The sequence below is a fragment of the Aethalodelphis obliquidens genome, unplaced genomic scaffold (genome assembly GCF_003676395.1).
Source record: "Aethalodelphis obliquidens isolate GAN/ISIS:26980383/991018 unplaced genomic scaffold, ASM367639v1 scaffold34, whole genome shotgun sequence".
NCBI classification, from domain to species: domain Eukaryota; kingdom Metazoa; phylum Chordata; class Mammalia; order Artiodactyla; family Delphinidae; genus Aethalodelphis; species Aethalodelphis obliquidens.
The window spans coordinates 9973519-9997713 of record NW_020837978.1 but is presented as its reverse complement, the minus strand read 5'-3'; the positions used below and the strand labels follow the sequence as shown (position 1 = coordinate 9997713).

The 24195-nt window shown below is 46.3% G+C and overlaps 1 protein-coding gene across 1 annotated transcript in view; it reads right to left on the bottom strand.

The window, feature by feature from the left end:
* PHACTR1 (phosphatase and actin regulator 1) overlaps positions 1–24195 on the bottom strand; it is a 253885-nt gene that overhangs the window by 57461 nt on the left and 172229 nt on the right. The window contains exon 6 of the mRNA XM_027128382.1: positions 11749–12070. Coding sequence (XP_026984183.1) covers positions 11749–12070 — 322 coding nt within the window. The remainder of the gene's footprint in view (positions 1–11748; positions 12071–24195) is intronic.

Below are 24195 nucleotides of genomic sequence, written 5' to 3'. Positions count from 1 at the left end.
AACATTGATACCACATTGCGAAGCACTTCCTTTCGCTTTTTAACTTTTTTTTTGGCCGTGCCACGTGGCATGCAGGATCTTAGCTCCTCGACCGGGGATCAAGCCCAGGCCCCCTGCAGTGGAAGCAACAAGTCTTAACCACTGGACCACCAGGGAATTCCCTAGCTTTTTAAATATCTGTGGTCTGCAAAATCTTTTTGGACAAGGGTTTCCAAGAAGATCAAAGCATCTCTACTTATTCATTAAGCAAGGGCAGGGTTTCTACCGATGTACACATAGGAACTCAGGGGCAGATTCTCCCTTATAAAAATACATTTCCTTTTTTATCCTCTTAAGACTTTGAAAGATGTCAGTGGTTCATCTAGTCTCATTTTAACCTGCTTCTGACCAGGTGGCTCACCAGCCTTGCAGGGGAGGATCTGTCTTGCTCAGGGTGACATTACCTTGTTCTGAAATCTCATTCTGCCTCTTAAAGCAGCAGTTAAATTGCAAAACAAGAGCTACAGGCAGCCACTTACAGATGATAAATACCTGCTGTAAAATCCAAGTACTGACCTAAAGTAAGACATTGATAACTTTGGCCTCAAAGGGTCAGGGACAAATGTCTCACCAGAATTGGAGGAGATGTTGAAGAGACGGTCATCAGTATAAGAAAGAGAATCTTTCCCTGGAAACACATTTCATTTGAAAACACATGCCATTTGCTCTACGATGAACAAAATACCGAACCTCCTCAAATAAATGTCATTTCACAAGCAAATAACATTTAGCTCTTCAGAGGTTCATTTTTCCTCCAGTACCAAGGCACAGCTACTCATCATCATGAACACTGATTTGCAGGTGGAAACACTGACATAAACCAATGCGGTAATTACGTCAGACTGTTAAAGGTAGAAGAAACCCCAGGGACCATCTAGTTCAGGACCGAGAATCCTTCTTTAGACTTTCCTGTGACCCTGAAGGCCACATAAAGTAACTGTCACCCCAAAATGTTTTTATACTAAGATTATAAATGAACTGTCATCTTTGAAAAGTCTAAAGATAATTATGGAATAACAGAATTATTAAAGATTGAAGGGGTTTGCGGGGCTACTGATTTCAATTTCTTCTGTCCAATGCTGAAATTGTTCCTTTTTCAATAATCTTGACAGGTAGTAATTTAATCCCTAGCTAATGTAAGCAGTACTCGGTAAGTGTTGGCAAGAGTTCAAGATGGTTCTGGAAGCCTTTCTGGTTCTGGCTGACCATTGCTGGTCTGGACTATCTGTATTAACACCAAGGTATAGCTAACTTCCCAGGAGAGGTAAAACCACTCTATTTCTAAAAACATTCACATTAGAGATCACTTCAGTATTACTGACATGGAGTTACAGGGTTGGACAGGACATTAGCAGACAATCTCACCTGTAGGGTTTTTCTTTAGGAAGCCTACAAGTAAACCATTTGGGACAGCTGCTAGCCTGATCTTTTCAAAAGATCTCTTGTATTCTCTCCAATGGTTCCCAGGCTCTTCCTTACACCAGATCACAATCTTCTGTCATTTCTCTCATTCTCTATAATTGTCCCTCTAAAAAGCTGGAGAGTAACTGTCAACTTCCTGCCTTTTCTTCCTAAAAATCTCATCACCCGTTTGGAGACAGTGTATCATTCCTTCCTCTAATCTGCCTAGAATATTCTCTCATCCCTTTTCTCCATCTTCTCCTGGTTCTTTCTATCTTTGAGATTTCAGTTTAAATGCAGCTCTCCAGAGAAGCCCACCTACCAGCTGACCCCCTGCTGTGCTCTCCCCTCCCCCCAGCTCCCTCGCTGGCACTGACTCGCCCAGGTCACACTCCCAGCAGACTCTAGGCCACGCCGAGGGCAGCCGCCCTCTACATTTTGTTCACCGCTGTATCCCCAGTGCCGAGCACAGAGCCCCATTCAGAAAAGGTGCTCGATAAAAAATTGTTGATGGACCTTCCGGTTGCTAAGGAAACACCGATACTTTCCTTTTTCTTCGCTGGGCCTGTTTTTCACTCAAGGTGTATAAATCCTTAGCCTCAGCGACTGCATGAAATTTTCTCCTGGGATTAAATTTTCTCCTGGCAAATGTCACAGCTTTTCTAATCTAACTGTTCAGGGATTCTGGGAGAGGAAAAGGTAGAAGAAGCATGAGTTTATCAGAACTGTAATTTATTTGTCCACTTTTTTTTTTTTTTTTTTTGCGGTACACGGGCCTCTCACTGTTGTGGCCTCTCCCGCTGCGGAGCACAGGCTCCGGACGCGCAGGCTCAGCGGCCATGGCTCACGGGCCCAGCTGTTCCCGCGGCATGTGGGATCTTCCCAGACCGGGGCACGAACCCACGCCCCCTGCATCGGCAGGTGGACTCTCAACCACTGCGCCACCAGGGAAGCCCTATTTGTCCACTTTTAAGGCTCATATGTAGGAAGTAAATTTCTCTCTCTAGGATTAAATGTATGATACTTAAACCAAAACCCAGTGAGTGAAAATAAAACACATTAAAAATATCAATTGGCTGTTGATATACCTAAATGATAATAGTGACACAAACTCAATATTTGGCTTTTTTAGTTTAAACCCGGAGATTTCAATTATTCTTTCCATGTGGCCTTACCTGCTTTACTATCTAATACACACCCTCCTAATAGGCACAACTCTGCCTAGGGTGTCCCACTCATTCTCCTGCCCCTTCACCTGGCTGTTCCCATCTTCCAGACCTTGCTGTAAAAACCTGAAAGTTAATTTTAGTTTCAGTCCAAGGATGCTGAACGGTCAATGATAAATCTCTACAACTCAACAATTTGCTGGAGGAGCTACAGACGATCGTTTTCCCCAACTTTATCATATATGCTGGCTATGCTCCAAGAGGATTAAATGAAGGGACAGTGAACTTCAATGGGAAGAGTTCGTAATCAAAGTTACAGCATCTTCAACTCTAGTCTGACATTACCACAAGCAAAGACCTAGGGTTAACTTTACAGGATGAACTTTTTTCTTTGCTTCTAATATCTGCAAAAGCAAAACAAAACGGGCACAACTGAGCAACGGGCTGAGGAGCGTACCCACTGCTAGAGCCTATTTGCATCATGAAGGGAGTTTCCAATAAAACATCAGAGAGGAAGGGGTGGGGGAATGAGTGAAACAGGTGAGGGAAATTAAGGGGTACAAACTTCCAGTAACGAAATAGATGGGTCATGGAGATGAAATGTACAGCGTGGGGAATATAGTCGATAATCATATTATATCTTTATACGGTCAAAAGGTACAAACTTCCAGTTATAAGATAAACAAGTACTAGGGATGTCAATGTACCACATGATTAATATAATGAACACTGCTGTCTGTTCTGCATAAAAGTTTCTTAAGAGAGTAAATCCTAAGAGTCCTCATCACAAGGAAAATAATCTTTTCTCTCCTTCTTTTATTTTGTACCCATATGAGATGATGGATGTTCTCTATACTTTTACTGCGGTCATCGCTTCTTGACGTATGTAAGTCAAATCATTAGGCTGTGCACCTTAAACCTATACAGTGCTGTATGTCAATTATATCTCAATAGAACTGGACCAAAAAAAGCATTAATTATGCTCACAGATTAAAATACCTTTCTATTTCAAAGATCATAAGAACTTTTTTTTTTGCTGTACGCGGGCCTCTCACTGTTGTGGCCTCTCCCATTGCGGAGCACAGGCTCCGGACATGCAGGCTCAGCGGCCATGGCTCACGGGCCCAGCTGCTCTGCGGCACGTGGGATCTTCCCGGACTGGGGCACGAACCCGTGTCCCCTGCATTGGCAGGCGGACTCTCAACCACTGCGCCACCAGGGAAGCCCCATAAGAACTTTTGATAAAATACATTTAAGAAATGTTTACTGAATATTTCCTGTATCATGGGTTCTGTGATGAACTGGGGGGGCGGGAGTCGAGTGGGAAGGCAAGGATGGCTCCTGCCCACATCTAACAGAGAATACACCCAGAGACGCACAACAGGACGCAGTGGGTGCAAGAGGAGGATGTGCAGGCAGAGCTTCCTCTGGGAATCTGAGAAGCGATCACAAGAGGATGTGGCATTTTAATAAAGTCTTGAAAAATAAGCAGAACTTTTCTTTGCAAATTGGGGTGAATTCCAGACAGAGGGAATCATTCAAAAATTTTAGGATCATGAGCAAAATTAATACAAAAGGTTAAAGACACGGTTGCCGCACGATCAACACCACTTAATATTTACATAATGTGTGTCTTGTGAGAACTCAAAGCTCAAAAGTGAAAAAGAACAGCAGAAGCAACCTAAATATCCATCAGGACAAAGTGGGTTAATAAGGAAATACCATAGCAGCTACTAGGGGCTCTACATTCATTCATTCATTTGTTCATTCATTCATTCAAAGTGGTTCTCACCCTTGCAGACTGCACGTTCTACTAGGTAAGAAAGAGCAACAAGGAAAGTAAAAGGCAAACGTAGAATGTTAGATGGTGAAAAATGTACGAAAGAACAAAGGGGGACTGGGGAATAGGCTGTGTTGGGAGGAGAGTTGTGATTTGAAATAGAGCAATCAGGGAGGGCTTCACTGAGGAGGTGACTAGAGACTCAAAGAAGGTGAGGGAGGGAGACTTTAGGATACAGGAGGGAAGAGCAGTCTCAACTGAGGGAACAGCCAACGCAAAGGCCCTTTGTCAGGAGGATGCCTAGCATGTCCAGGCCTTGTGGTAGGAGAGAGTAGCAACGTGGAGGACAGCAGATGTAGTCATAGGGCTGACAGGGGCCCAGGCCGTGGTGGGCTTCTGGGCTGAGGCGAGGACTTTGCTTTTTACTCTCTGTGAGCCGGAAAGCCAAGGAGCGCTTGTGCACGTTGTTATGGACTGAACTCCACTCCCACCCAATTCGTGCTTAAATGCTAATCCCCAGCACCTCAACATGTGACTTATTCAGAGGTGACTATGTTAAAGGAGTAATTCGGTTAAAATGAGGTCAGCAGGGTGGGTTCTAACCAAATGACTAGTGTTTTTATCAGAGCAGGAGATGAGGACACAGACCCGCAGAGGAGAGACCGTGTGAGGACACAGGGAGAAGACGGCCGTCTGCAAGCCCAGGACAGCGGCCTCAGGAGAAACCAGCCCTGACAGCACCTTGACTGTGCACTTCCAGCCCCCAGAACTGTGAGACAGTAAATTCCTGCTGTTTAAGCCCCACAGTCTGCGGTACTTTGCTATGGCAACCCTAGCGAATGAATAGAGTCATGATCAGATTTTCGTTAAACCTCATCTCTTTGACTGTCATGTTAAGGACAGACCGAGGGGGCAGGAGTGGAAGCAGCAGACCAGGTAGCAGGGACCCAGCAAACCAGGTGAGGGACCACGGGGGCTGAGACCGCGGGGCGGCAGGAGCACATAGGAGGTTGCCCAGCCTAGACAGATTCTCAGACCTCTTAGGACCTGCTGACCCCTCAGCCACAGGGTATGAGAGAAAGAAAGGTGTCAAGGGTGACCCCGAGATTTCTGGCAGGAGCCGCTGCAAGCGTGAAGTCTCCTGTCATTGAGAAGGGAAGGACTTGTCTGAAGTGCATTCCCTTAAGACTCTTCCTGGAATTCTTTCAGGGTCCACACGTGTACACATCCCGCCTTCATTTTACTAAGATGGAAACCAGAGCACACAGAACTGATCAACTGAACTAAGACGGGAAAGAAAGTTAGTGTCTGATCAGGACTTTCAGTCTGAATTCCAGGATGGACGCCACCTAGATCACAGAGCTGACTGCAGATATTAAAAGTAAACATCGAATAATATATTTCTTTTCAAGTTGGAATCATTTAATTGACTAATGCCTTTGAACGGGACACATTCAGAGCTTTTTCATGTGCTCGCTCAGGCTTCAGGGCAGAGGGAATGGATTGTACAGACATATTGAAGACGTAAAAATTTATAGAAATATATGTATATTTCTCTAATAGTTTAATGGAAACTAAAAATCAGAGGCCTTTGTTCTCTCCATCTGTAGCAAGTCAAGCTCATTTACCCCAGGGGACGAAGAAGGGTTGCCTCTTACACATCCTCCTTTCTTCTTTGGACCCTGTCTCCACCCGGTAGAGCAGCAAGCTCAGAAGATTCTGAGTATAAGGAGGTCGCAGAACGCTTGGCAGGGAGGGGAGGGAAAGGGACACAGAAGGCTGGCTCCCTCCCACCTCCAGCAGTGCCTGGATTCCTAGAGGCTTTGACCTGCTCCTGGCTCCCAAGGGCCACATTAGGAGCTCTGAGCAGAGCCGTGCTTACTGACTGTCCTCTTTCCCCGACTTACTGGGCACGTACATTACATGTCGCAGCATCATCTCTCCATCACCAAACGGGCAAGGGAAGAGAACACTGGTTTGCAGCAGCAGGGGGCAGGGCTCTCATACCACACCCCCATGCCTCCCAGCTCATCTTCTGGGATGGGCTCAATCTCTCTCCTTGGTGGAGAAGCAGCAGCTAAGAGTGAGGGTCCTCGCCAGGCTCAAGTCCGAGTCCCTGTTGAAGAATGAGGACCAGGGCAGAAGGGGTGGCCCTGAGAGGCAACCACGCTGCTGTGGAAGGAGGCCCTAGGGCCACCCCTGTGGAGTCACCTCCAAAGAAGATGTGACTCATCAGTGAAGAGAAAATAAATGAAGATGATCGAATTCCAGGAAACCGACATGAAATTTCCAACAAGATTGGATCCAATCTGTTTGCAATATGCCTTTTAGGGGAACTGAAGGTCAATTCTGTGTGTTGAAGAATTCTGCTTAACATTCACTGTCATTTACTGGACACTTACTATATGCCACGTAATAAGACGACTGATGTAGACTGTCACCTGTTCCTCACAAACAACCCTGACGAGGTTGGTGGTGTTATTACTATCCCTGTTTTAAAGATGAGGAATCAAAGGCAAAAAAGAAGCGGTATCTCTGAGACTGAAACCCTGGCAATTAGAGCCATGATGCAGGGGCTGCCTCCAGATTGGCCATGCTGCCTCGTGACTTTGATAAACACGGAAGCTGGTCTCTAGTTCCCTCCTTCCCCCCAAATCTGGCGGGCCAGCGCTGTAACTAACTAATGTGATCTTTCAATGTCATTAAGTAGGGTCAGGTTAGGTTAACAGTTAAGAACATCTTCATACAAGTCAAAACAGATTTAGAATAATCTTGGGAGAGCAGGAACAAGATGGTAAAGGATCTAGAAACCATCTCAACAGATGATTCCATGAATTTGGGATTATCAGCCTGAAAGAGAGAAGCCACTAGATAAAGGGAACAGTAATTATTTTTAAAGATTTGAAAGCCTCTCACAGGAAAGGAAGATTAGAAATAAGACTGGGACAAGGGATTATAGTAAGTAACACTTTTCACTTAACATAAGAAAGAACTTCCTAGTAATCAGACCATCTGGACAGTGGGGCAGGCTATCTTGGTACCTAGGGAGGGTCCCATTCCCACAGAGACCAGAGGACAAATCGTCAGAAAGGCTACAACAGGCAGCAGGCTGGCTGCCTTGGTCTTAAAGGTCCCTTTCAATTACGAGATGACTATTTATTCAAATTTATAGTCCAAAGTCAGGCATTCATGCTGTTAAATTCATCATCCGATTTTTGCATTACCCACAATGTTTCACCAGGATCAGACCACGGGTCTGGACTAACACCTTGTAGGGCACGAACGTTCTATGAGATCTCAGGTTCTTTGCGGGCAGAATGCCTGTGCATTCAGTAATGTTCCTTCCTTCTTGCGGTGCTTTTTGGGGTCACTGGAAATTGTCAGGAGAAAAAAGAAATCATCCTTTCTGGATGAAACTTGGCCAGAACAAGAGTGAAATCATGATGACAGGTAGGAGGGAGAATTTCCAGGTAGTAAAAAGGAAGGTGACATCACTGGAGACAGCGGCAGTTCCTGCACTAAACTGAAAGGTGGCCCATGACCTGTTCTGCTCCCAGATCCTTCCAGGACTCCTGGAAGACGACGTGGGTCCTCAGAAACATTCTCAGTCTTTGTCTGGCAAGAAGACCTTGCTTTCTCTGTAGGGCTATCTTTTTTTTTTTTTTTTTCCGGTATACGGGCCTCTCCCGTTGCGGAGCACAGGCTCCGGACGCGCAGGCTCAGCGGCCATGGCTCACGGGCCCAGCCGCTCCGCGGCATGTGGGATCTTCCCGGACCGGGGCATGAACCCGTGTCCCCTGCATCGGCAGGCGGACTCCCAACCACTGCGCCACCAGGGAAGCCCTCTGTAGGGCTATCCTGATGATGTAGGCATTAATTCCCTGTGTCCTGGCTGGTTCACCAGAACAACACTATGCCTTGGCCTACAGTTGGTGGGGAGGGAGACAGGAGGTAAGGAGGGTCTGGGGGTGACACAAAGCACAGGAGATTGCCTTGGCTCAGCTGACAAGACCATGCTGCCCTTCTTCCAACCTCCTCCACCTGCAACATCCCGATATTGCCTTCCCTTCCTTGCCCATTTGCTGTCTTTGATTCATTTCAATAAAGAACCTGACCCAGTGTAGGTCCAACAGACCTATTCATTGGTTTACACTCGACTGAAATATTCTATATATACACACGGAAATTACTGAACTGAGGAATATCACATAACTCATTGGTTAGTACTTTCAATGGAAGCTTTAAATGGCATGTTTTAGGTGCAAATGTATTTAGCAATATCCTACTAATATGCTCTCATGAGTATCTTTTTCAGATGCTTATTATCTCCGGAAGAGATACAAAAATATACTGGGGGTTACAGGAGACGTGAGGGCAGTAAATGACATTCACTGCTAGCTGTCTTTAGGAAAGCGGTTGTGCTATAGTCAAAGGAGTTCTGGATTTGCAGGAGGATGATCCAGGCTTGAAGGCTCGGCCGCTTGACTTACTACCTAGGACAGTGCTTGGCAAAATGTCTATGGGGGTAAGGCCAGACACTACCAAAGTCTTAGAGGAAAACATAGGCAGAACACTCTATGACATAAATCATAGCGAGATCCTTTTTGACCCAACTCCTAGAGAAATGGAAATAAAAACAAAAAGAAACAAACAGGACCTAATGAAACTTAACAGCTTTTGCACAGCAAAGGAAACCATAAACAAGACCAAAAGACAACCCTCAGAATGGGAGAAAATATTTGCAAATGAAGCAACTGACAAAGGAGTAATCTCCAAAATTTACAAGCAGCTCATGCAGCCCAATAACAAAAAAACAAACAACCCAATCCAAAAAATGGGCTGAAGACCTAAATAGACATTTCTCGGAAGAAGATATACAGATTCCCAACAAACACATGAAAGAATGCTCAACATCATTAATCATTAGAGAAATGCAAATCAAAACTACAATGAGATACCATCTCACACCAGTCAGAATGGCCATCATCAAAAAATCTAGAAACAATAAATGCTGGAGAGGGTGTGGAGAAAAGGGAACGCTCTTGCACCGTTGGTGGGAATGTAAATTGATACAGCCACTATGGAGAACAGTATGAAGGTTCCTTAAAAAACTAAAAATAGAACTACCATACAACCAGCAATCCCACTACTGGGCATATACCCTGAGAAAGCCATAATTCAAAAAGAGTCATGTACCAAAATGTTCACTGCAGCACTATTTACAATAGCCAGGACATGGAAGCAACCTAAGTGTCCATCAGCAGATGAATGGATAAAGAAGATGTGGCACATATATACAATGGAATATTACTCAGCCATAAAAAGAAATGAAATAGAGATATTTGTAGTGAGGTGGATGGACCTAGAGTCTGCCATACAGAGTGAAGTAAGTCAGAAAGAGAAAAACAAATACCATATGCTAACACATATATATGGAATCTAAGGAAAAAAAAAAAGGTCATGAAGAACCTAGGGGTAAGATGGGAATAGACACAGACCTACTAGAAAATGGACTTGAGGATATGGGGAGAGGGAAGGGTAAGCTGTGACAAAGAGAGTGGCATGGGCATATATACACTACCAAACGTAAAATAGATAGCTAGTGGGAAGCAGCCGCATAGCACAGGGAGATCAGCTCGGTGGTTTGTGACCACTTAGAGGGGTGGGATAGGGAGGGTGGGAGGGAGGGAGACGCAAGAGGGAGGAGATATGGGAACATATGTGTATGTATAACTGACTCATTTTGTTATATAGCAGAAACTAACACACCACTGTAAAGCAATTCTACTCCAATAAAGATGTTAAAAAAAAAAATGTCTATGGGGAGCGACCAGTTTTGTTGGTCAGTTGGTTGACTTACATACTTTAATTTTTAATCCATCACAAACTGATGCTTTCAAAAATATAATAAAAATGCACAACAAATAAAACCCCTTTTTATCGTAAGACAAAAAATTATCCTGCCAAATTGCTATGAAGGTATCTAAAAGCTTGTTCTCAATTTCTGTACAGTTTCTGCAGACGGGCACCAAGTTTGAGCGGCTGGCATTGGGGAACTCAGCCTTCCTTAGTTTCTTGGCTGACTCAAGTCTCCCTAGGTGGTGTGAGGATTAAGATAATAACAAAGGTATGTATTCATAATAGACTACGAAGTGTCATCCAGATTGTAAATTACGACTGTCCTCATTAACAGTAACAGTAGTTGGAAATGACGGCAGTGGCCAAATACATTTTGTTTTTCAGTGAAGGGAGATATTAACGTGAACCTATCAAGTCAGAATTCTTAGTGATAACTTCTCTTGGAGTCATTAATTTTCCAAACATAGAATACTTGGCTGACACAGACGGAGGGAAAAGCCACTGAGAGTCAGGAAACTACAACAGAAAGCTCTCGGCTGTGTCCATCTCGCCCCTGGCTCTCTGCCCGGTGACCGGCTGCGTGCTTTCCAGGCTGCAGTTTTCCTATCTGGTCTGCAGGACCCAGTTAACTACACTGGGTTGGAGTCACACAGGGAAATCTCAGCCACCTCTTGGGCACAAGTGAGGTGGTATTTGAATGCACGCGCGCACACACACACACACACACACACACACACGCAAGCGATCCAGAACCAGCACGAGAGATCTCCCTGGGTGGTGGGGAGTCACGGTCTCCGCTGCAGGCCTGCCCTTGGAATACCCTTGGCAGTTCTCCCTGCAATGCTACTGGAGGGAGATTCTGATGAAAGAGGGGACTTCACCAGTTGTTGGTAAATATCTGAGGCTCAAACTCGTATAATCAGACTACGTCTGCCGCTTCCTCCATCGGCAAGAACGAGGGCGTACCTCTCCACCTTTCCCTCTGTTATTCCACCACCGCCCCGCCAGCTCTCATCTCTTCTTATTCTACATTCACATTGTTTTTTACATCATAAAAGTAATATACACAAAGTAAAAAATTAAGCAGTACAGAAAGATACAAAATACAAAAACAAAAGATTTTCTCCCCATCTCCCTGCCCTAGGGGTTACCACATTAATGATGACGTGCACCTGCTTCCAAACCACGTTAAGGTCTACAGAAGCACGATAGGTACGATCTATCTATCCACCCGCCCACTCACGCATACTCAGATGTATACATACGCACTACTTTTTCTTTTTGATAAACGTGACTGTTCTATAGTTTGGCAACTGGCAACAGTTTTTTCTTCCATACTGTCCTTGACATTCAGATTCCGGTCTGATTTTACCTTCACCCCCCCTCCCGAATCCCGCCCCCCCAAGTGGGTGTGAGCCCTTGCTGGCGCTGGTCTGCTCACTCCTTGGTCATGGTCGGAGCGCCAAGCCCTCCTCTCCTGCCCTCACCCCTTCCCTCCGTTACCTTTCCAGCCTCTGCATGGTCATGGCCAGCGTTTTGTTCAGCTCATCTATCATCCTGCAGCCCGAGGGGTGCATGGGGAGGGAGCCGGTGGCGGCAGGGAGGTGCTGGCTGAGGCTGCCGTACTGCAGCTGGTGCTGGATCTGGGAGGGCAGGACGGTGTGGTGGTGCTGGGCCCCGCCCTGCTGGCCGCTCTTCTGGGCCGCGTAGGACGCCAGCGAGAGGTCCGGCCCCCCCATGGGCATACAGATCATGACTTTCTTTGGAGGTAGCGGAGGCGACAGCTTCACTGGCAGACAAGGCAATTTCACAGGGGCGCCAGGATCTGCGGCAGAAGGAGGGCGAGAGGCAGACGTGAGTTTGGGGGCATCAGAAAAAACGTAGCACACCACAGGTGCCCACCCGGGGACCGTGGTCCTGGAGGCGGGCCCCTGAGATGAAACGCTTCAACCGAAGAACCGGCAGGTGAGCGCTACTCCACAAGCACCCAGCAGCTCTCACTTCCTGCTCGAAGCACGCTGCCCCCCAGGGCCCTCAGGGACCCAGGTGTCGGTGGCGTGTGTCACACAGCTGCCAGGCTGGAGCTCACCAGCAGAAAGGGGGAATGCGCTCTTCTGCTCATGGAAACCCAAGCACCTTCAAAGAGACCTTTGCTAGGACATGTGCGACGCCGACAACTGCGCCACCGTAACGTGGACACACCCTCTCGGCTGGCGCTTTCTAACAGGCACAGGATTAGCAGCCAGCCCTGGGTTCAAGTCCACGAAGAGTGTCTTCCTCCAGCGGTGACTTTAATGCCACCAACCTTAATTCCCTCATGTAGGGATGATCGTCCCACCGGAGAGGAGGCTTTCTAGGATTCGTGGTCACAGAGAGGGCTCAGGTGCCCCGTGCCGGGCCTCAGTGTGAGCACGGTGGCTGGGCTGACCACTCCCGTGGCATCCACGGTGGGCTCTTCCCACTGTCGGGAGGCTCCGACAGGCCCTCTGGGGGCCTGATGGTACCTGCACCCACCCCACCCCTTGGTTCCGTGACGGTGGCACTGAAACTTCCCAGAGATGCTCCAACTTAAGGGGGGCTCCAGGTCAGACAGACCAGCCCTCAGGGTGTCTTTGGGTTGACCTTGTAGTCCCCTGTCTGGACTTCACATTCCTAAAAATCACCTAGCCCTGGGGACTGCGGGTCCATGGCTGAGTCCTGTGGGCTGCAGGCCACCTGGGAGAAGCCGGGCCAGAGGGCAGTGGCAGGCGGGGCGTGTGTGTGACCTCACACCCGCTGTCCATGCCGGGAGCACTGCAGGCTCCTGCCTCTTGGTCTCTGAGGCCTTCGATTTTTTTCCAACTATCTGCCTGAGTGTGGCCTTCTCCAGTTTGACAGCCTCAGTCCTGCCAGAATGACATTCTTTTGGCACAAATCTGATCCTGTTGCCCTCCAGTTTGAAACCTACCAATGGCCTGGAAATAAAGCCCAACTTCCTGACACATCATCAAGGCCTCTTTGTGTCCCCACTTTATAGAGTCTGTGCTGGTTCCCCCGGCTAGAAATAACCTTGCCTGTTGCACCTGAAAAGCTCCTTTTCTCCTGGGACACGGCCTGCTTTCCTCCTGTGGGTTTGACTTCCTTGCTGACCCACGCTCAGTCTCCCTCCTCAGCTAAGTCCCTGGCTGGCCTTTGTCCCTCACATGCTCAGAAGGGCTGCTGTGTCTCCACTGGTGGCCTCGAGGCTCTTCACCTCCACAGATTTCCTCTCCTGTTTCACAGAGAAGCCCAAGGAGGGCGCTCCAGGCCCCTCCTTCTCTTTGGATCGGCCTTCTTTTCTCCCCATCACCCCCAGGTAACCACCGTCACTCCTGAACTGCTGGGTTCCCCAAACCACCTGATGTTTCAAACCCCAGAGCCTTGGTTACCTGCCCTCAGTTCTCTGGTTTGTCTTCTGGGTCAATCCCTGCTCTCCCTTCAAGATTCAGCTCAAACGTTACCTCCACTGAGAACCTGCCTGATGGGTTACATCACTCCCCCTATTCTGCAGCCATTGGACCCACTGTGGGCAGGTGGTAGGTCAGTGCCAACAACCATGGTGACGATGATGATGACAGTGATAGATACTGCCAACCCTCCCACCATGAGCCAGACAGTGTTCTAAGTGCTTTTCTTATCTCACCAGCTTAATCCCCTCAACAAGCCAGTGACGTACACACTATGATCTTCTCACTTTTTACAGATGATAGCCCTGGACTCCGAAGACACTGTACCGTTCTTCCTGTTTACGCAGCTATCTCCTCCCACACAGAGCAAGGACCGTGAATAATTTGTCATTATAGCCTCAGCATCTCATACAGTGCCCAGCTCACCTAGCAAGAGGCTCAACACGTTTACAGAATGAGCCGAAGCTGTGATGCTCTGCTATGGGATAAATTTACATGTTGTTCAGAAATAGAAACTTGGACAGCTCATCCTGTTCCTATGAGCCTCCAAGCACAGGACACAAGGTCACCATGTTCAGGACCAAAGCAGGCAGTGCTAATTCCAAAGTGGCTGAGATGCAGAAACTCAGCACCCCTGTCTGGGTCCTGTTACTGAAGGGTACACTCCTGTGGCTCTTGGAAGCCATAGCGTAGACCCAGCAAGTACAATGTGTCCTGAAGTGTTAGGGTTTTCATCCAGGGACCCTTAACCCACAACTCCTTCATTTGTGGGTCTGGTTGTCTAAGGCAGTAGGGACTCATTTGCTTGGGCAGAAGGGCAGCATGGAATTGTCTGCCTAAGAAGGATCAGTGATACACGATGGATTCCACCCATCTTGCTAAGCTACAACTTTCTGCACACACAGTATTTCTTGCCACTACTTCCACAGCAAAACTTACTTGGCTTCATCACCAGAAAAATGGACCAAGTGGATGCCAGGAATTCTAACAAAACAGGCAAGGAAGACATGACCGACAGGATCAATTTAGTGGAGGTGGTTCCTTTCATTGTTCTAAGAAACACATGCCAGGGCCCATGGAGAACCCCTTTTTCTCCTTTCCTACCTGCATCTCTCTTCTGGTTGTTTCACTGCACATGGTCACCAATTAAATACGGGTAGAGAAGGAAATTGAATCATGTCAAATAATTTTTGGCTCAGTGGATGTGGTACAAACAGAGGAAATGAAGAAAAAGGTTAAAGTCAAGTGAAACTGTCTACTTTCAGTGAATTAGCTCTGCAGCCCCCATCTTTCTATAACATGTGGATAACTGAGGAGGGCCTGGGAAGCTCAGATTGTCAGTACCTTGGCAAGACCTATTTTTATATTCTTATGACATCTTTTTTTTTTTTGCGGTACGCGGGCCTCTCACTGCTGTGGCCTCTCCCGTTGCGGAGAACAGGCTCCGGACGCGCAGGCTCAGCGGCCATGGCTCATGGGCCCAGCCGCTCCGCGGCATGTGGGATCTTCCTGGACCGGGGCACGAACCCGCGTCCCCTGCATTAGCAGGCAGACTCTCAACCACTGCACCACCAGGGAAGCCTGAAGAGTTGGAGTTTAATCTCAGCTCTAAGACCAAGAAGCCCTGTAGCTCTGCCTAAGACATTTATCCTCCCTGAGCTTCAGTTTTCCCATCTCTAGAAAGGCAGCACTGCCCGCCTTATAGGTCTGCTATGAGAAGTGAACAGATTAACGTCTACACAACCTCCATGTAAGGGGATAAGTGGGCTGAAATACAGCCTGAGGTCTGGCTTTGAGTCACCCAAGAAGAAGGGGCAGCTTTGTGTAATTCATTTCGCCAAAGGGCACCATTTTATAATTTTATAAAATCCCCAAACTAGTTAGCAGAGGGCCTGAGTATAAAATACCCACAGTAGGTGGTGGTGGGATGAATTGGGAGATTGAGATTGACATGTATACACTGATGTGTATTAAATGGATGACTAATAAGAACCTGCTGTATAAAAAAATAAATAAAATAAAATTCAAAAAAAAAAAAACCAAACCCCAGTAGAGTCCTTGATACATAACAGGAGTTCAACACATGTAGTCTTAATTCATTCTGAAATAATAATAATATGATATATTCCGGGCTTCTCCCACAGGTCATTGTGAGGGTCAGACAAGATAATGTGGACATGCTTTGTAAACTGCAAAGTGCGACACACATCTGCAGCGTTACAAACAGGACTCTTGGTATCCCTGTGACAGTCTACCTGCTTCCCAGCCTGGGAGGGAGAGATAGAAGCTGAGAAATCGACACAGTGTGTGGTGGTTCCATTGTAAGTAAGTGGGTGAAAAAACCCGGTGAAAGTGAATCAAGTAGCAGAGCAAAGAGGCTTCCAAGGCACCATCCTAGAAATCTTCCATGTTTGTAACATGGCACTGCGGAAAGGGAAAAAGGCAAGGTTGTCCAGGTTTCAGCGTGTCGTTCTGATGCACACGGTCCTGCATCAGTACTGAGAGCTGGTGGAGAAGGATGCAGGACCAGGAGTCAGAAAACCTGGATTCTCTGGGATTAATTAGCTAAGCTAATTAATTAAGCTAATTAGCTAAGAAATTTAGCTAAGCTTCCTGGGACCCAGGTACTTTTACCTCTAAAAATCCAGGAATTAAAAATGCCTTCTTGGGCTTCCCTGGTGGCGCAGTGGTTGAGAGTCCGCCTGCCGATGCAGGGGACACAGGTTCGTGCCCCAGTCCGGGAAGATCCCACATGCCGTGGAGTGGCTGGGCCCGTGAGCCACGGCCACTGAGCCTGCGCGTCCGGAGCCTGTGCTCCACAATGGGAGAGGCCACAGTGGTGAGAGGCCCGCGTACCGCAAAAAAAAAAAAAAAAAGCCTTCTTTACCTTGATAGCACCTCCCTGAATACAATACTTTGCCTCTCTCTGATGCACGACATTTACGGATTATGGGAGGACACACACTACCTCTTGCATTTGTAACGATAGTGGCTGCTCCTGCTGGGGCACACACAGAGCTCTCTGCTTGCTGACTTAGAAATGGATGAATCTTTGGCAGCCAGACTGATCGAGAATGCAGTATATTCATAAAACTGTCTCTGCTGATAGAGTGGAAAGAGCAAAAACAACCAGTTCCAGAGAACAAGAAAAATAAACCCAAACTACGTCACAGAGCCAGAAAAGCCAAGGGGGCTATATTTCCAAGCCTGACACACCTCTGGCTTAGGACTTCACACAAGAAAGTGAAAACCCCTGATTACTTTTGTAGTTGAGACTGGTGCCAGAGGACTGTAGTCTATACACTGAATGAGTTTGGGCTAAATGAAAACGCCCCTAGCCTCTCTCCTCACTTCTTAAATTAACAACAGCTGGAGAAGCTGGAGAAGCATTTATACCTTTATAATAGACGATTCAGATACACTTGCCAATGATAGTAGCACTTAACGTCTTAATGAACAAAAGTGTTATAAGAATTTCTCAGTCATTTGGCACCTGGTTCTAGTGGGTTAGAATCTCTGATCTCCTTTCATAGATACAGGCATCCATCCAAGGACATGAAGAGTCTGTAAGAAGTGTACTCAGAACTTAAATAAGAGTCCAGTACCACGAAACCACAGAATCAGATTCCCCTGGTTATAAGAAAGGTGCCTATAGGAGCCCCACCAATCACTTTGGGCCATCCTGGGGATTTTAAGGTAGTCTGGCCTTTTTTATTTTTTGGCCAGATGCCTGGAAAGGCAAAAATATGTTGACTGACCCCTCGTGGTGAAAGTGCTAGAAGAGTATCAAGTGATTTGTATTCAATGCCCTCAGCCTGGCTTGCTCTCCTAAGCCAGCCCAGCACACGGAAACCTCAGCAAACACCTGACGTTGTGGGGACTGTGTCCTGAGACCTTCCAGAATCTTAAAATGAGGGCCGTGATCATATTCGCATCACCAGCACCTGACTGTTTCAGAGCCACTTTCCACAAAGACACATTTTTGTTTTTAAATGGACCCTTCCCAAGGCCACCTGGGGAGATGACAGCAAGTAGGGAAGTGAGTGCCTCCCTGAGATGGTGACATGGGGCAGTGGAGGCGTGGCTCACCAGCTAACTGGGTCACTTGGGCATGTCAGCTCTGCCACAACTACATTCGATTTTGTAAAAGTCAAACTACACCTTATTCATTGTCGGGAAACTGCTCTCAAAGATTCAAAACTGCAGATGTCTCTATAATCACAAGAACAAACACCTGTTCATAAGATCGGTATTTTGTTAGAAATTGTAAGTCATTGATAAAAACACATTCTATCGTTTATTTTTGCAGCAATGCAGACTAGTGTCAGTGCTCCCAGGGAGACCAGGCAAGGAGATGGCCAGGCAATTGACAACTGGGTGGCTGAACCCGAGCCTTCCACGAGACAGGTGTAAAGGCAGGCAAGAAGGTCCACAATGGGCAATGGAGAGGAGCCTGGATTGGACGGTGCCCACCAGGGAGGACTGCTAACTTGAGCATCCAGCAAAAGCTGAGAGCGAGTCAAATCAAAGTCACAAAGTCATGGAGGCAAACGTACACATGCTCGCCTGGTCTCAGAACATGGGAACCAGGGGATCTATCTGTGAAGTTTTAAGCAGTAAATTTAGATCGCATACAATGAAATACTACTTAGAGCATATCCCGATTAAGAGTTAGTACATTCATGGTGAAGGTATCAAGAAGTTCAAGCTAGATCCATAAATCTTTTTTTTTTTAAGTCTTTTTATTTATTTTTGGCTGTATTGAGTCTTCATTGTGGCGAGCAGGGGCTACTCTTCCTTGCGATGCGTGGGCTTCTCATTGCGGTGGCTTCTCTTGTTGCGAAGCACGGGCTCTAGGCACACGAGTTTCAGTAGTTGCAGTACTCGGGCTCAGTAGTTGCAGCATGTGGGCCCTAGAGAGGATTCTTTCTTTTTTCTTTTTTTAAAATGTTTTATGTTATTTTATTTTATGTTTTTGGCTGTGTCGGGTCTTCGTTGCAGTGCGCGGGCTTCTCTCTAGTTGTGGCGTGCGGGTTTTTCTCTTCTCTAGTTGTGGTGCATGGGCTCCAGAGCATGTGGGCTCTCTAGTTGTGGCGCACAGACTTCTCTCTAGTTGTGGCATGCAGGCTTTTCTCTTCTCTAGTTGTGGCACGTGGGCTCCAGAGCACCTGGGCTCTGTAGTTTGTGGCACACGGGCTCTAGTTGAGGCGCACAAGCTCAGTAGTTGTGGTGCGTGGGCTTAGTTGCCCCACGGCATGTGGGATCTTAGTTCCCCGACCACGAATTGAACCCGCGTCCCCTGCACTGGAAGGCAGATTCTTCACCACTGCACCACCAGGGAATTCCCTAGATCCATAAATCTTATAAATGCAAATGAGGACAACTACAGTTCATCTCTAACCCTACACCCATCTGATGCACGATACTTATTCACTGTCAGAGGTCACACTCAGATTTCTTGCATTTATACTGATGGTGGTAGCTGGTCTAACCATCTGCAGGGTATCCCCATATCCCCATGAAATTCCGAGTGTCCTCCCTGACACCTAAGGCTGGACCACAAGTTTGCCCGATGGATGACTGTCATGTTCTAACTGCTACCCTTACGGGAAGTTGCTTTTCTACCTGGGTTATCATGCTTCCTTCAGACACCACAGAACCCACGAGAATCAGATTTCATTTTTAGCAGCACTCAGAGCCGGAGAACAATGTGCCCAGCTTCTCCTAAAGAAGCAAGTGTCCTGCCAAGAACTCATGGGCAAATGACCACCCAGCTCCTCCTCCAATGCCTCTGCAGCGGGGCTCTATGCCTCTCATGGCCTCCTGTCCTCCTGCAGAACAGCACTAGCTAAGGACACAGCAGGGAACAAGGCAGACTAAATCCCCACCCCCGGGGACACTTCCCCCTCGGACACTGAAACAACGTCCACGAGGAAGAGCCAAGGGCAGCCCCAGTTACATTCATCCATCCAGTTGTAAATCCATCCAGCAGCAGTAGCATCCATCTTATCCGAACATCAAGGAGACAGGCTTGGTTGACATCAAGCAAATGCTGCTAAACGTCCACAAGTGATGCCCTCTTCCTCCTCCGAAGTTAAATACCTCGTTGTGGCTTTCAAGGTTCTCCACAGTTACCCTCAACCCACTGCTGGCCTGATCTTTCTCGACTTCCCTACAGGAATCCCACATTCCTGCCAAGCTGCGCTATTTGCTATGCCTTGAACATGCTATGCCTTGCATGCATGTGCCTCTGTGAGTCCTGCTTCCCACTTCCTGGAAAGCTCCTTACCCACATCCCTACTAGTTTTGCTTATCTTTATGGCCTGTCTTAAACATACATCCTCCTCCATGATGCTTTTCCTGATTCCTCCCAAAGGATTTGATCTGTTACTATTTGAATTTCTTTAGAACCATGTTTATACGTCTTCACATTAAACATTTTCTGTAGCTTACAACCACCTACAACTCTGAGAAGAAAACACTTTTTGTAAATGATATCAGGGCTGGAAGAGCACTTTGCTCACGGTGCAAAAAATACACAAAATATAAGTGCCATTCAGCCTTACAAAGGAAGGAAATCCTGCCACATGCCACAACACGCGTGAACCTGATGGACGTTACGCTAGGTGAAAAAAGCCAGCCACAAAAAGACAAACACTGTACGATGCCATTTATATGAGGTACCCAGAGCCGTCAAATTCATAGGAACAAGGAGTAAAATGGAGGTTCCCAGGGGCTAAGGGGAGATGAAAGAGAAAGGGGTGTTTTTAATAGGCAGAATTTCAATTTTGCAAGATGAAAAAGTTCTGGAAATCTGCTGCACAATGTGATTATACATAACATTACTGACTGTACATTTAAAAATGGTTAAGGTGGCAAATTTTATATTATGTGTTTTCACCACAAAAAGTGCCAAGTGAATTAAATCGCCAACCTAACAGCGCTCCAAAAACAGAAAGGTATTTTGTTGCAATCTTTGCCTTGATCATAGATGTCAGAGCAGAAAGCATCCTTTTAATCATGTTTTAATCCATAGATAGTCCTTAGAGGCACTAAGAAAAGAATTTCTGCATTTTGAGAAAAGAAAATCAAGACCGGAATACTATGGAGAAATGGGTATAAAGAGTAAATTCAGGCAAATTTCCCATTCCTTCAAAATCGCAGTTATCGAGAGATTGTGAACCTTAAACCTCTTTATGAGGCCTCTGGGTTACGATTCATTTTGTCTGTTTAAAAGCACAGATGAGGTCCAGGGTCTCAATGGTCTAATCATCAGTTTTCTTGCACTTTCTGAGTAGAATACCAGGAGGGAAGGCAAGGACAGAGACAAAAGTAGTTAGATGATTTTGGAGGGTTGGAGAGGAAGCTGAAAGAGGAGAACAAAGAGGGTGGGGTGGGATATATTGAGGAGAAATGGGGACAGAGAAACCTAATGAAATTACAGATCAGAATGTGGGTATAGAACAGCTCACTGTAGACACTGTCCTCAAAATTAGAGAGACAGTTCTAAATAGAAATACCGGTTTTACCTTGACAAGCTCTGCAGAGAGGATTCTCATTAGACACATGCTGGGGCTGAAAAAATACCACGGGGCATGGCTGCTGTCTGGCAGGGAAATTTGCAGTTGCAAATACTTCGTAACGTTGAAACTAGCAATCAACCAGTTCTGATAATACAGTAAGCTTCCCTGTATTTCAGGTTCTAAAGACAGTGCAACTATACCCTGGGCCCGTCCACATTAGCAGAAGGACTTGTTTCTAAGGATCAGCAAGAGTTCCCTTTCTTTGCTGAGCTGTCGGTTTCTAACTGTGGTCAAGTGCTTCCCATGTGATCGGCCCCATTCTTGATTCTTAGACTGTCTCTTTCTAGCATGTTCTTTGAAACTCTTTATAATCGAGTGCCTTAAGAACGTTACTTATTTTCGAAAGGCTGGACAGTTTTTTTGTCTTTGAGTTATACAAACAAAGCAGATTTTCTAATTTCTTAAACAGATTAAAAACCAAAGAGAAAATAAAAAAGCAAACCAAAACAAAAAATAAATAAACAAAACCCAAAGAAAACGAATGACTCCGTTGTTACGAATTTCAAGAATAGGTATCTTAGTAGAGATGTTAGAGCATCTCACAACGGAGATCTCTTAGTAGAGATTCCATTGTTACGAATTTTAAGAATAGGTATCTTCGTAGAGATGGTATAAACTAACGGTTAAGAGGAGGGCTCTGGGGTAAAACCAAATGGGTAGAGTCTGTCTCTGGACTCACTAGCTACGTCACCATGACTGAGTCATCTAACTTCTCTGAATTTCATTTTCCTCCTCTATGAAAAGGAAGGAATAAAGAAAATAGTATCTACCTCATAGGACTAAATGGTACGTTGTAAATTTCTCCAAAAATGGCGCCTGCCATTATTACCCAAGTGTGACTGTCAGACTGTGAAGCTCAGCTGTCACAGAAGTTGATTATCCTTCCTTCCAACGGCACTTGTGGGCTACCTAATCACAGGTACCTTATGCAGAAGGACTGGATTATTCACGCAATGTTTAACATTTGACTCCTGGAGCCAGGATGGCTGGAGAGGTGACTGATGGAGACTTAGAAAAGTAGGAGACAGCACTTTTTGCTTCCGCTACCCTTCTCCTCTGGGGTCAGCCATTATTCCAAGAAGGATGTGTTTTGAGAATCATTATCTCAGATCATATTCGTTATGCAACCAGCTCTGCTGGGCACTGTCCTTCCGGAATGGAAGGGAAGCTGACACCCAACAACTCCTGACCCTGTGATACAGGCCGCTGTGCATACTGATGCTGGAGATAAGAAGGATGAAGATGACAACAAGAGGAGTTTGGGAGAGCAAGAGGGCTTCCCTCTATCCGGCTAAAGAACAGAGAAAACGTATAAGGCAAATAAATAGTCTCCAAGTTAATTACGATTTTCCTGATCAAATGGAAGCAAATGCCAAAGCAGAGATATTTCTGCATATCTTTCCCTGATCGCGCACCCAGAGGTAGCCTCCGCCCAGGCTCACGCTTCCTCCAGTATCTACAGGACCAGTAACCACTGTCACTCTTTACCAGCCATGCTCGGTGCCTTTCAAGTTGTTGTCTGTTTCCTTTCAAAAATGTCAACAGAACGACGGACACTGAGAACATGCTAAAACTCTCAACTTAAGAGTTCTAGAATTCTCAGCTTATTAATTCCTGCTCACATGGCCCAGGTGCCTCTAATGAGTAAGAGAACAGGGTTAATGGGGCTGCCTCATGGTGAGGCAGATTCATTATGACTGATTGCTGTCTTACAAAAATGAAGCAAATCTAATGGAGTTTAAACCCAAAAGGGAAGCACCAGACTCACAGTCCACACACCCCTGTACCTGTCTTGCCTTCCGCATATTTAAGAGGCTACCGGGTACAATATGGTAAAGACCGTCAGCTTTTATGTATTTTTATCCATTTGACCCAAGCTCTATGGAGGTGAGATGTACAGATAACAGATAAAACCCGCTCTCTTGGGGAAAGAACAACGGAAGCTGGAGAGATTGGGCTGACAGAGCAAGAGAGGCCTGCGGATACCAGGCCGCCCAAGTTCTGGGCTCATGGCTGAAGGTGACATGTGCGTCTATTAATTAGGTAACTAGATACATTAGATTTAATGTTAGTTTAAAAAAATGCTGTCAGTTCTTCTTTGAAAATGTCTTATCTACTGGTCCATTCCCTCTCTTCCCACTGCCATCAGTCAGATGCTTTGAGTTTCTATTTCAACAACTGCAGCGGCCTCTTAAAGTGTCTCCCTGCCTCAGGTTGTTCGATTTAATTCAACCAGTGATTTCGGAGAACGAGACACAGGGCAGGCCTCGGCGGCTTCTCTGTTGGGCCTTCAACCTTCCCCTCTTCCTGTTCATTCTACACAGTGACCCAGGAGTAGACCTTAAATTCTAGTTTTCATCATACCACCCACTCCCCAGCTCAGAAACCTCCAAAGGCTCTCCAGTGCCACGGGAATAAAATCTAAACCCTCACATGCCCTACCTGGTGAACGCTCTCTCTCAACATACCCCAAGACGGACCCGCCAGCCCAGCTCGGCTTCCTTGTCACCGGCCCGAAGCATGGCCACCTCTGAGCCTTTGTGCAGGTCTTCTTTTCTGGAATGTGCTTTCCTCATTCTCTATACTTCATGCTTTAAGGGTGAGCTCAAGTTTCAGGCTCTCCTAGAACCCTTCTATCAGATTGTGCTGAACCGCAAGTATTACACCCAACAGTAGTTATTCTGGGGCTCTATTTCTGGATATTTAAAACATATATTCATATCCGTATATATATATCATATACTTATACATTGAACCCTCATGTATTTGTACCCACTTTGATACCTAGCACAGTATTCTGCCTAGAGTTAGATGTGCTGAATAAATAGGTACTATATGCAGGAGTTTGTTTTTCAACATTTAATCTTTCTCAAGGGAAATCTGGCATCTAAGTCTTAAAAGGTACACAGCCCTTAAAACGTACATAATTTATTTCTAGAATT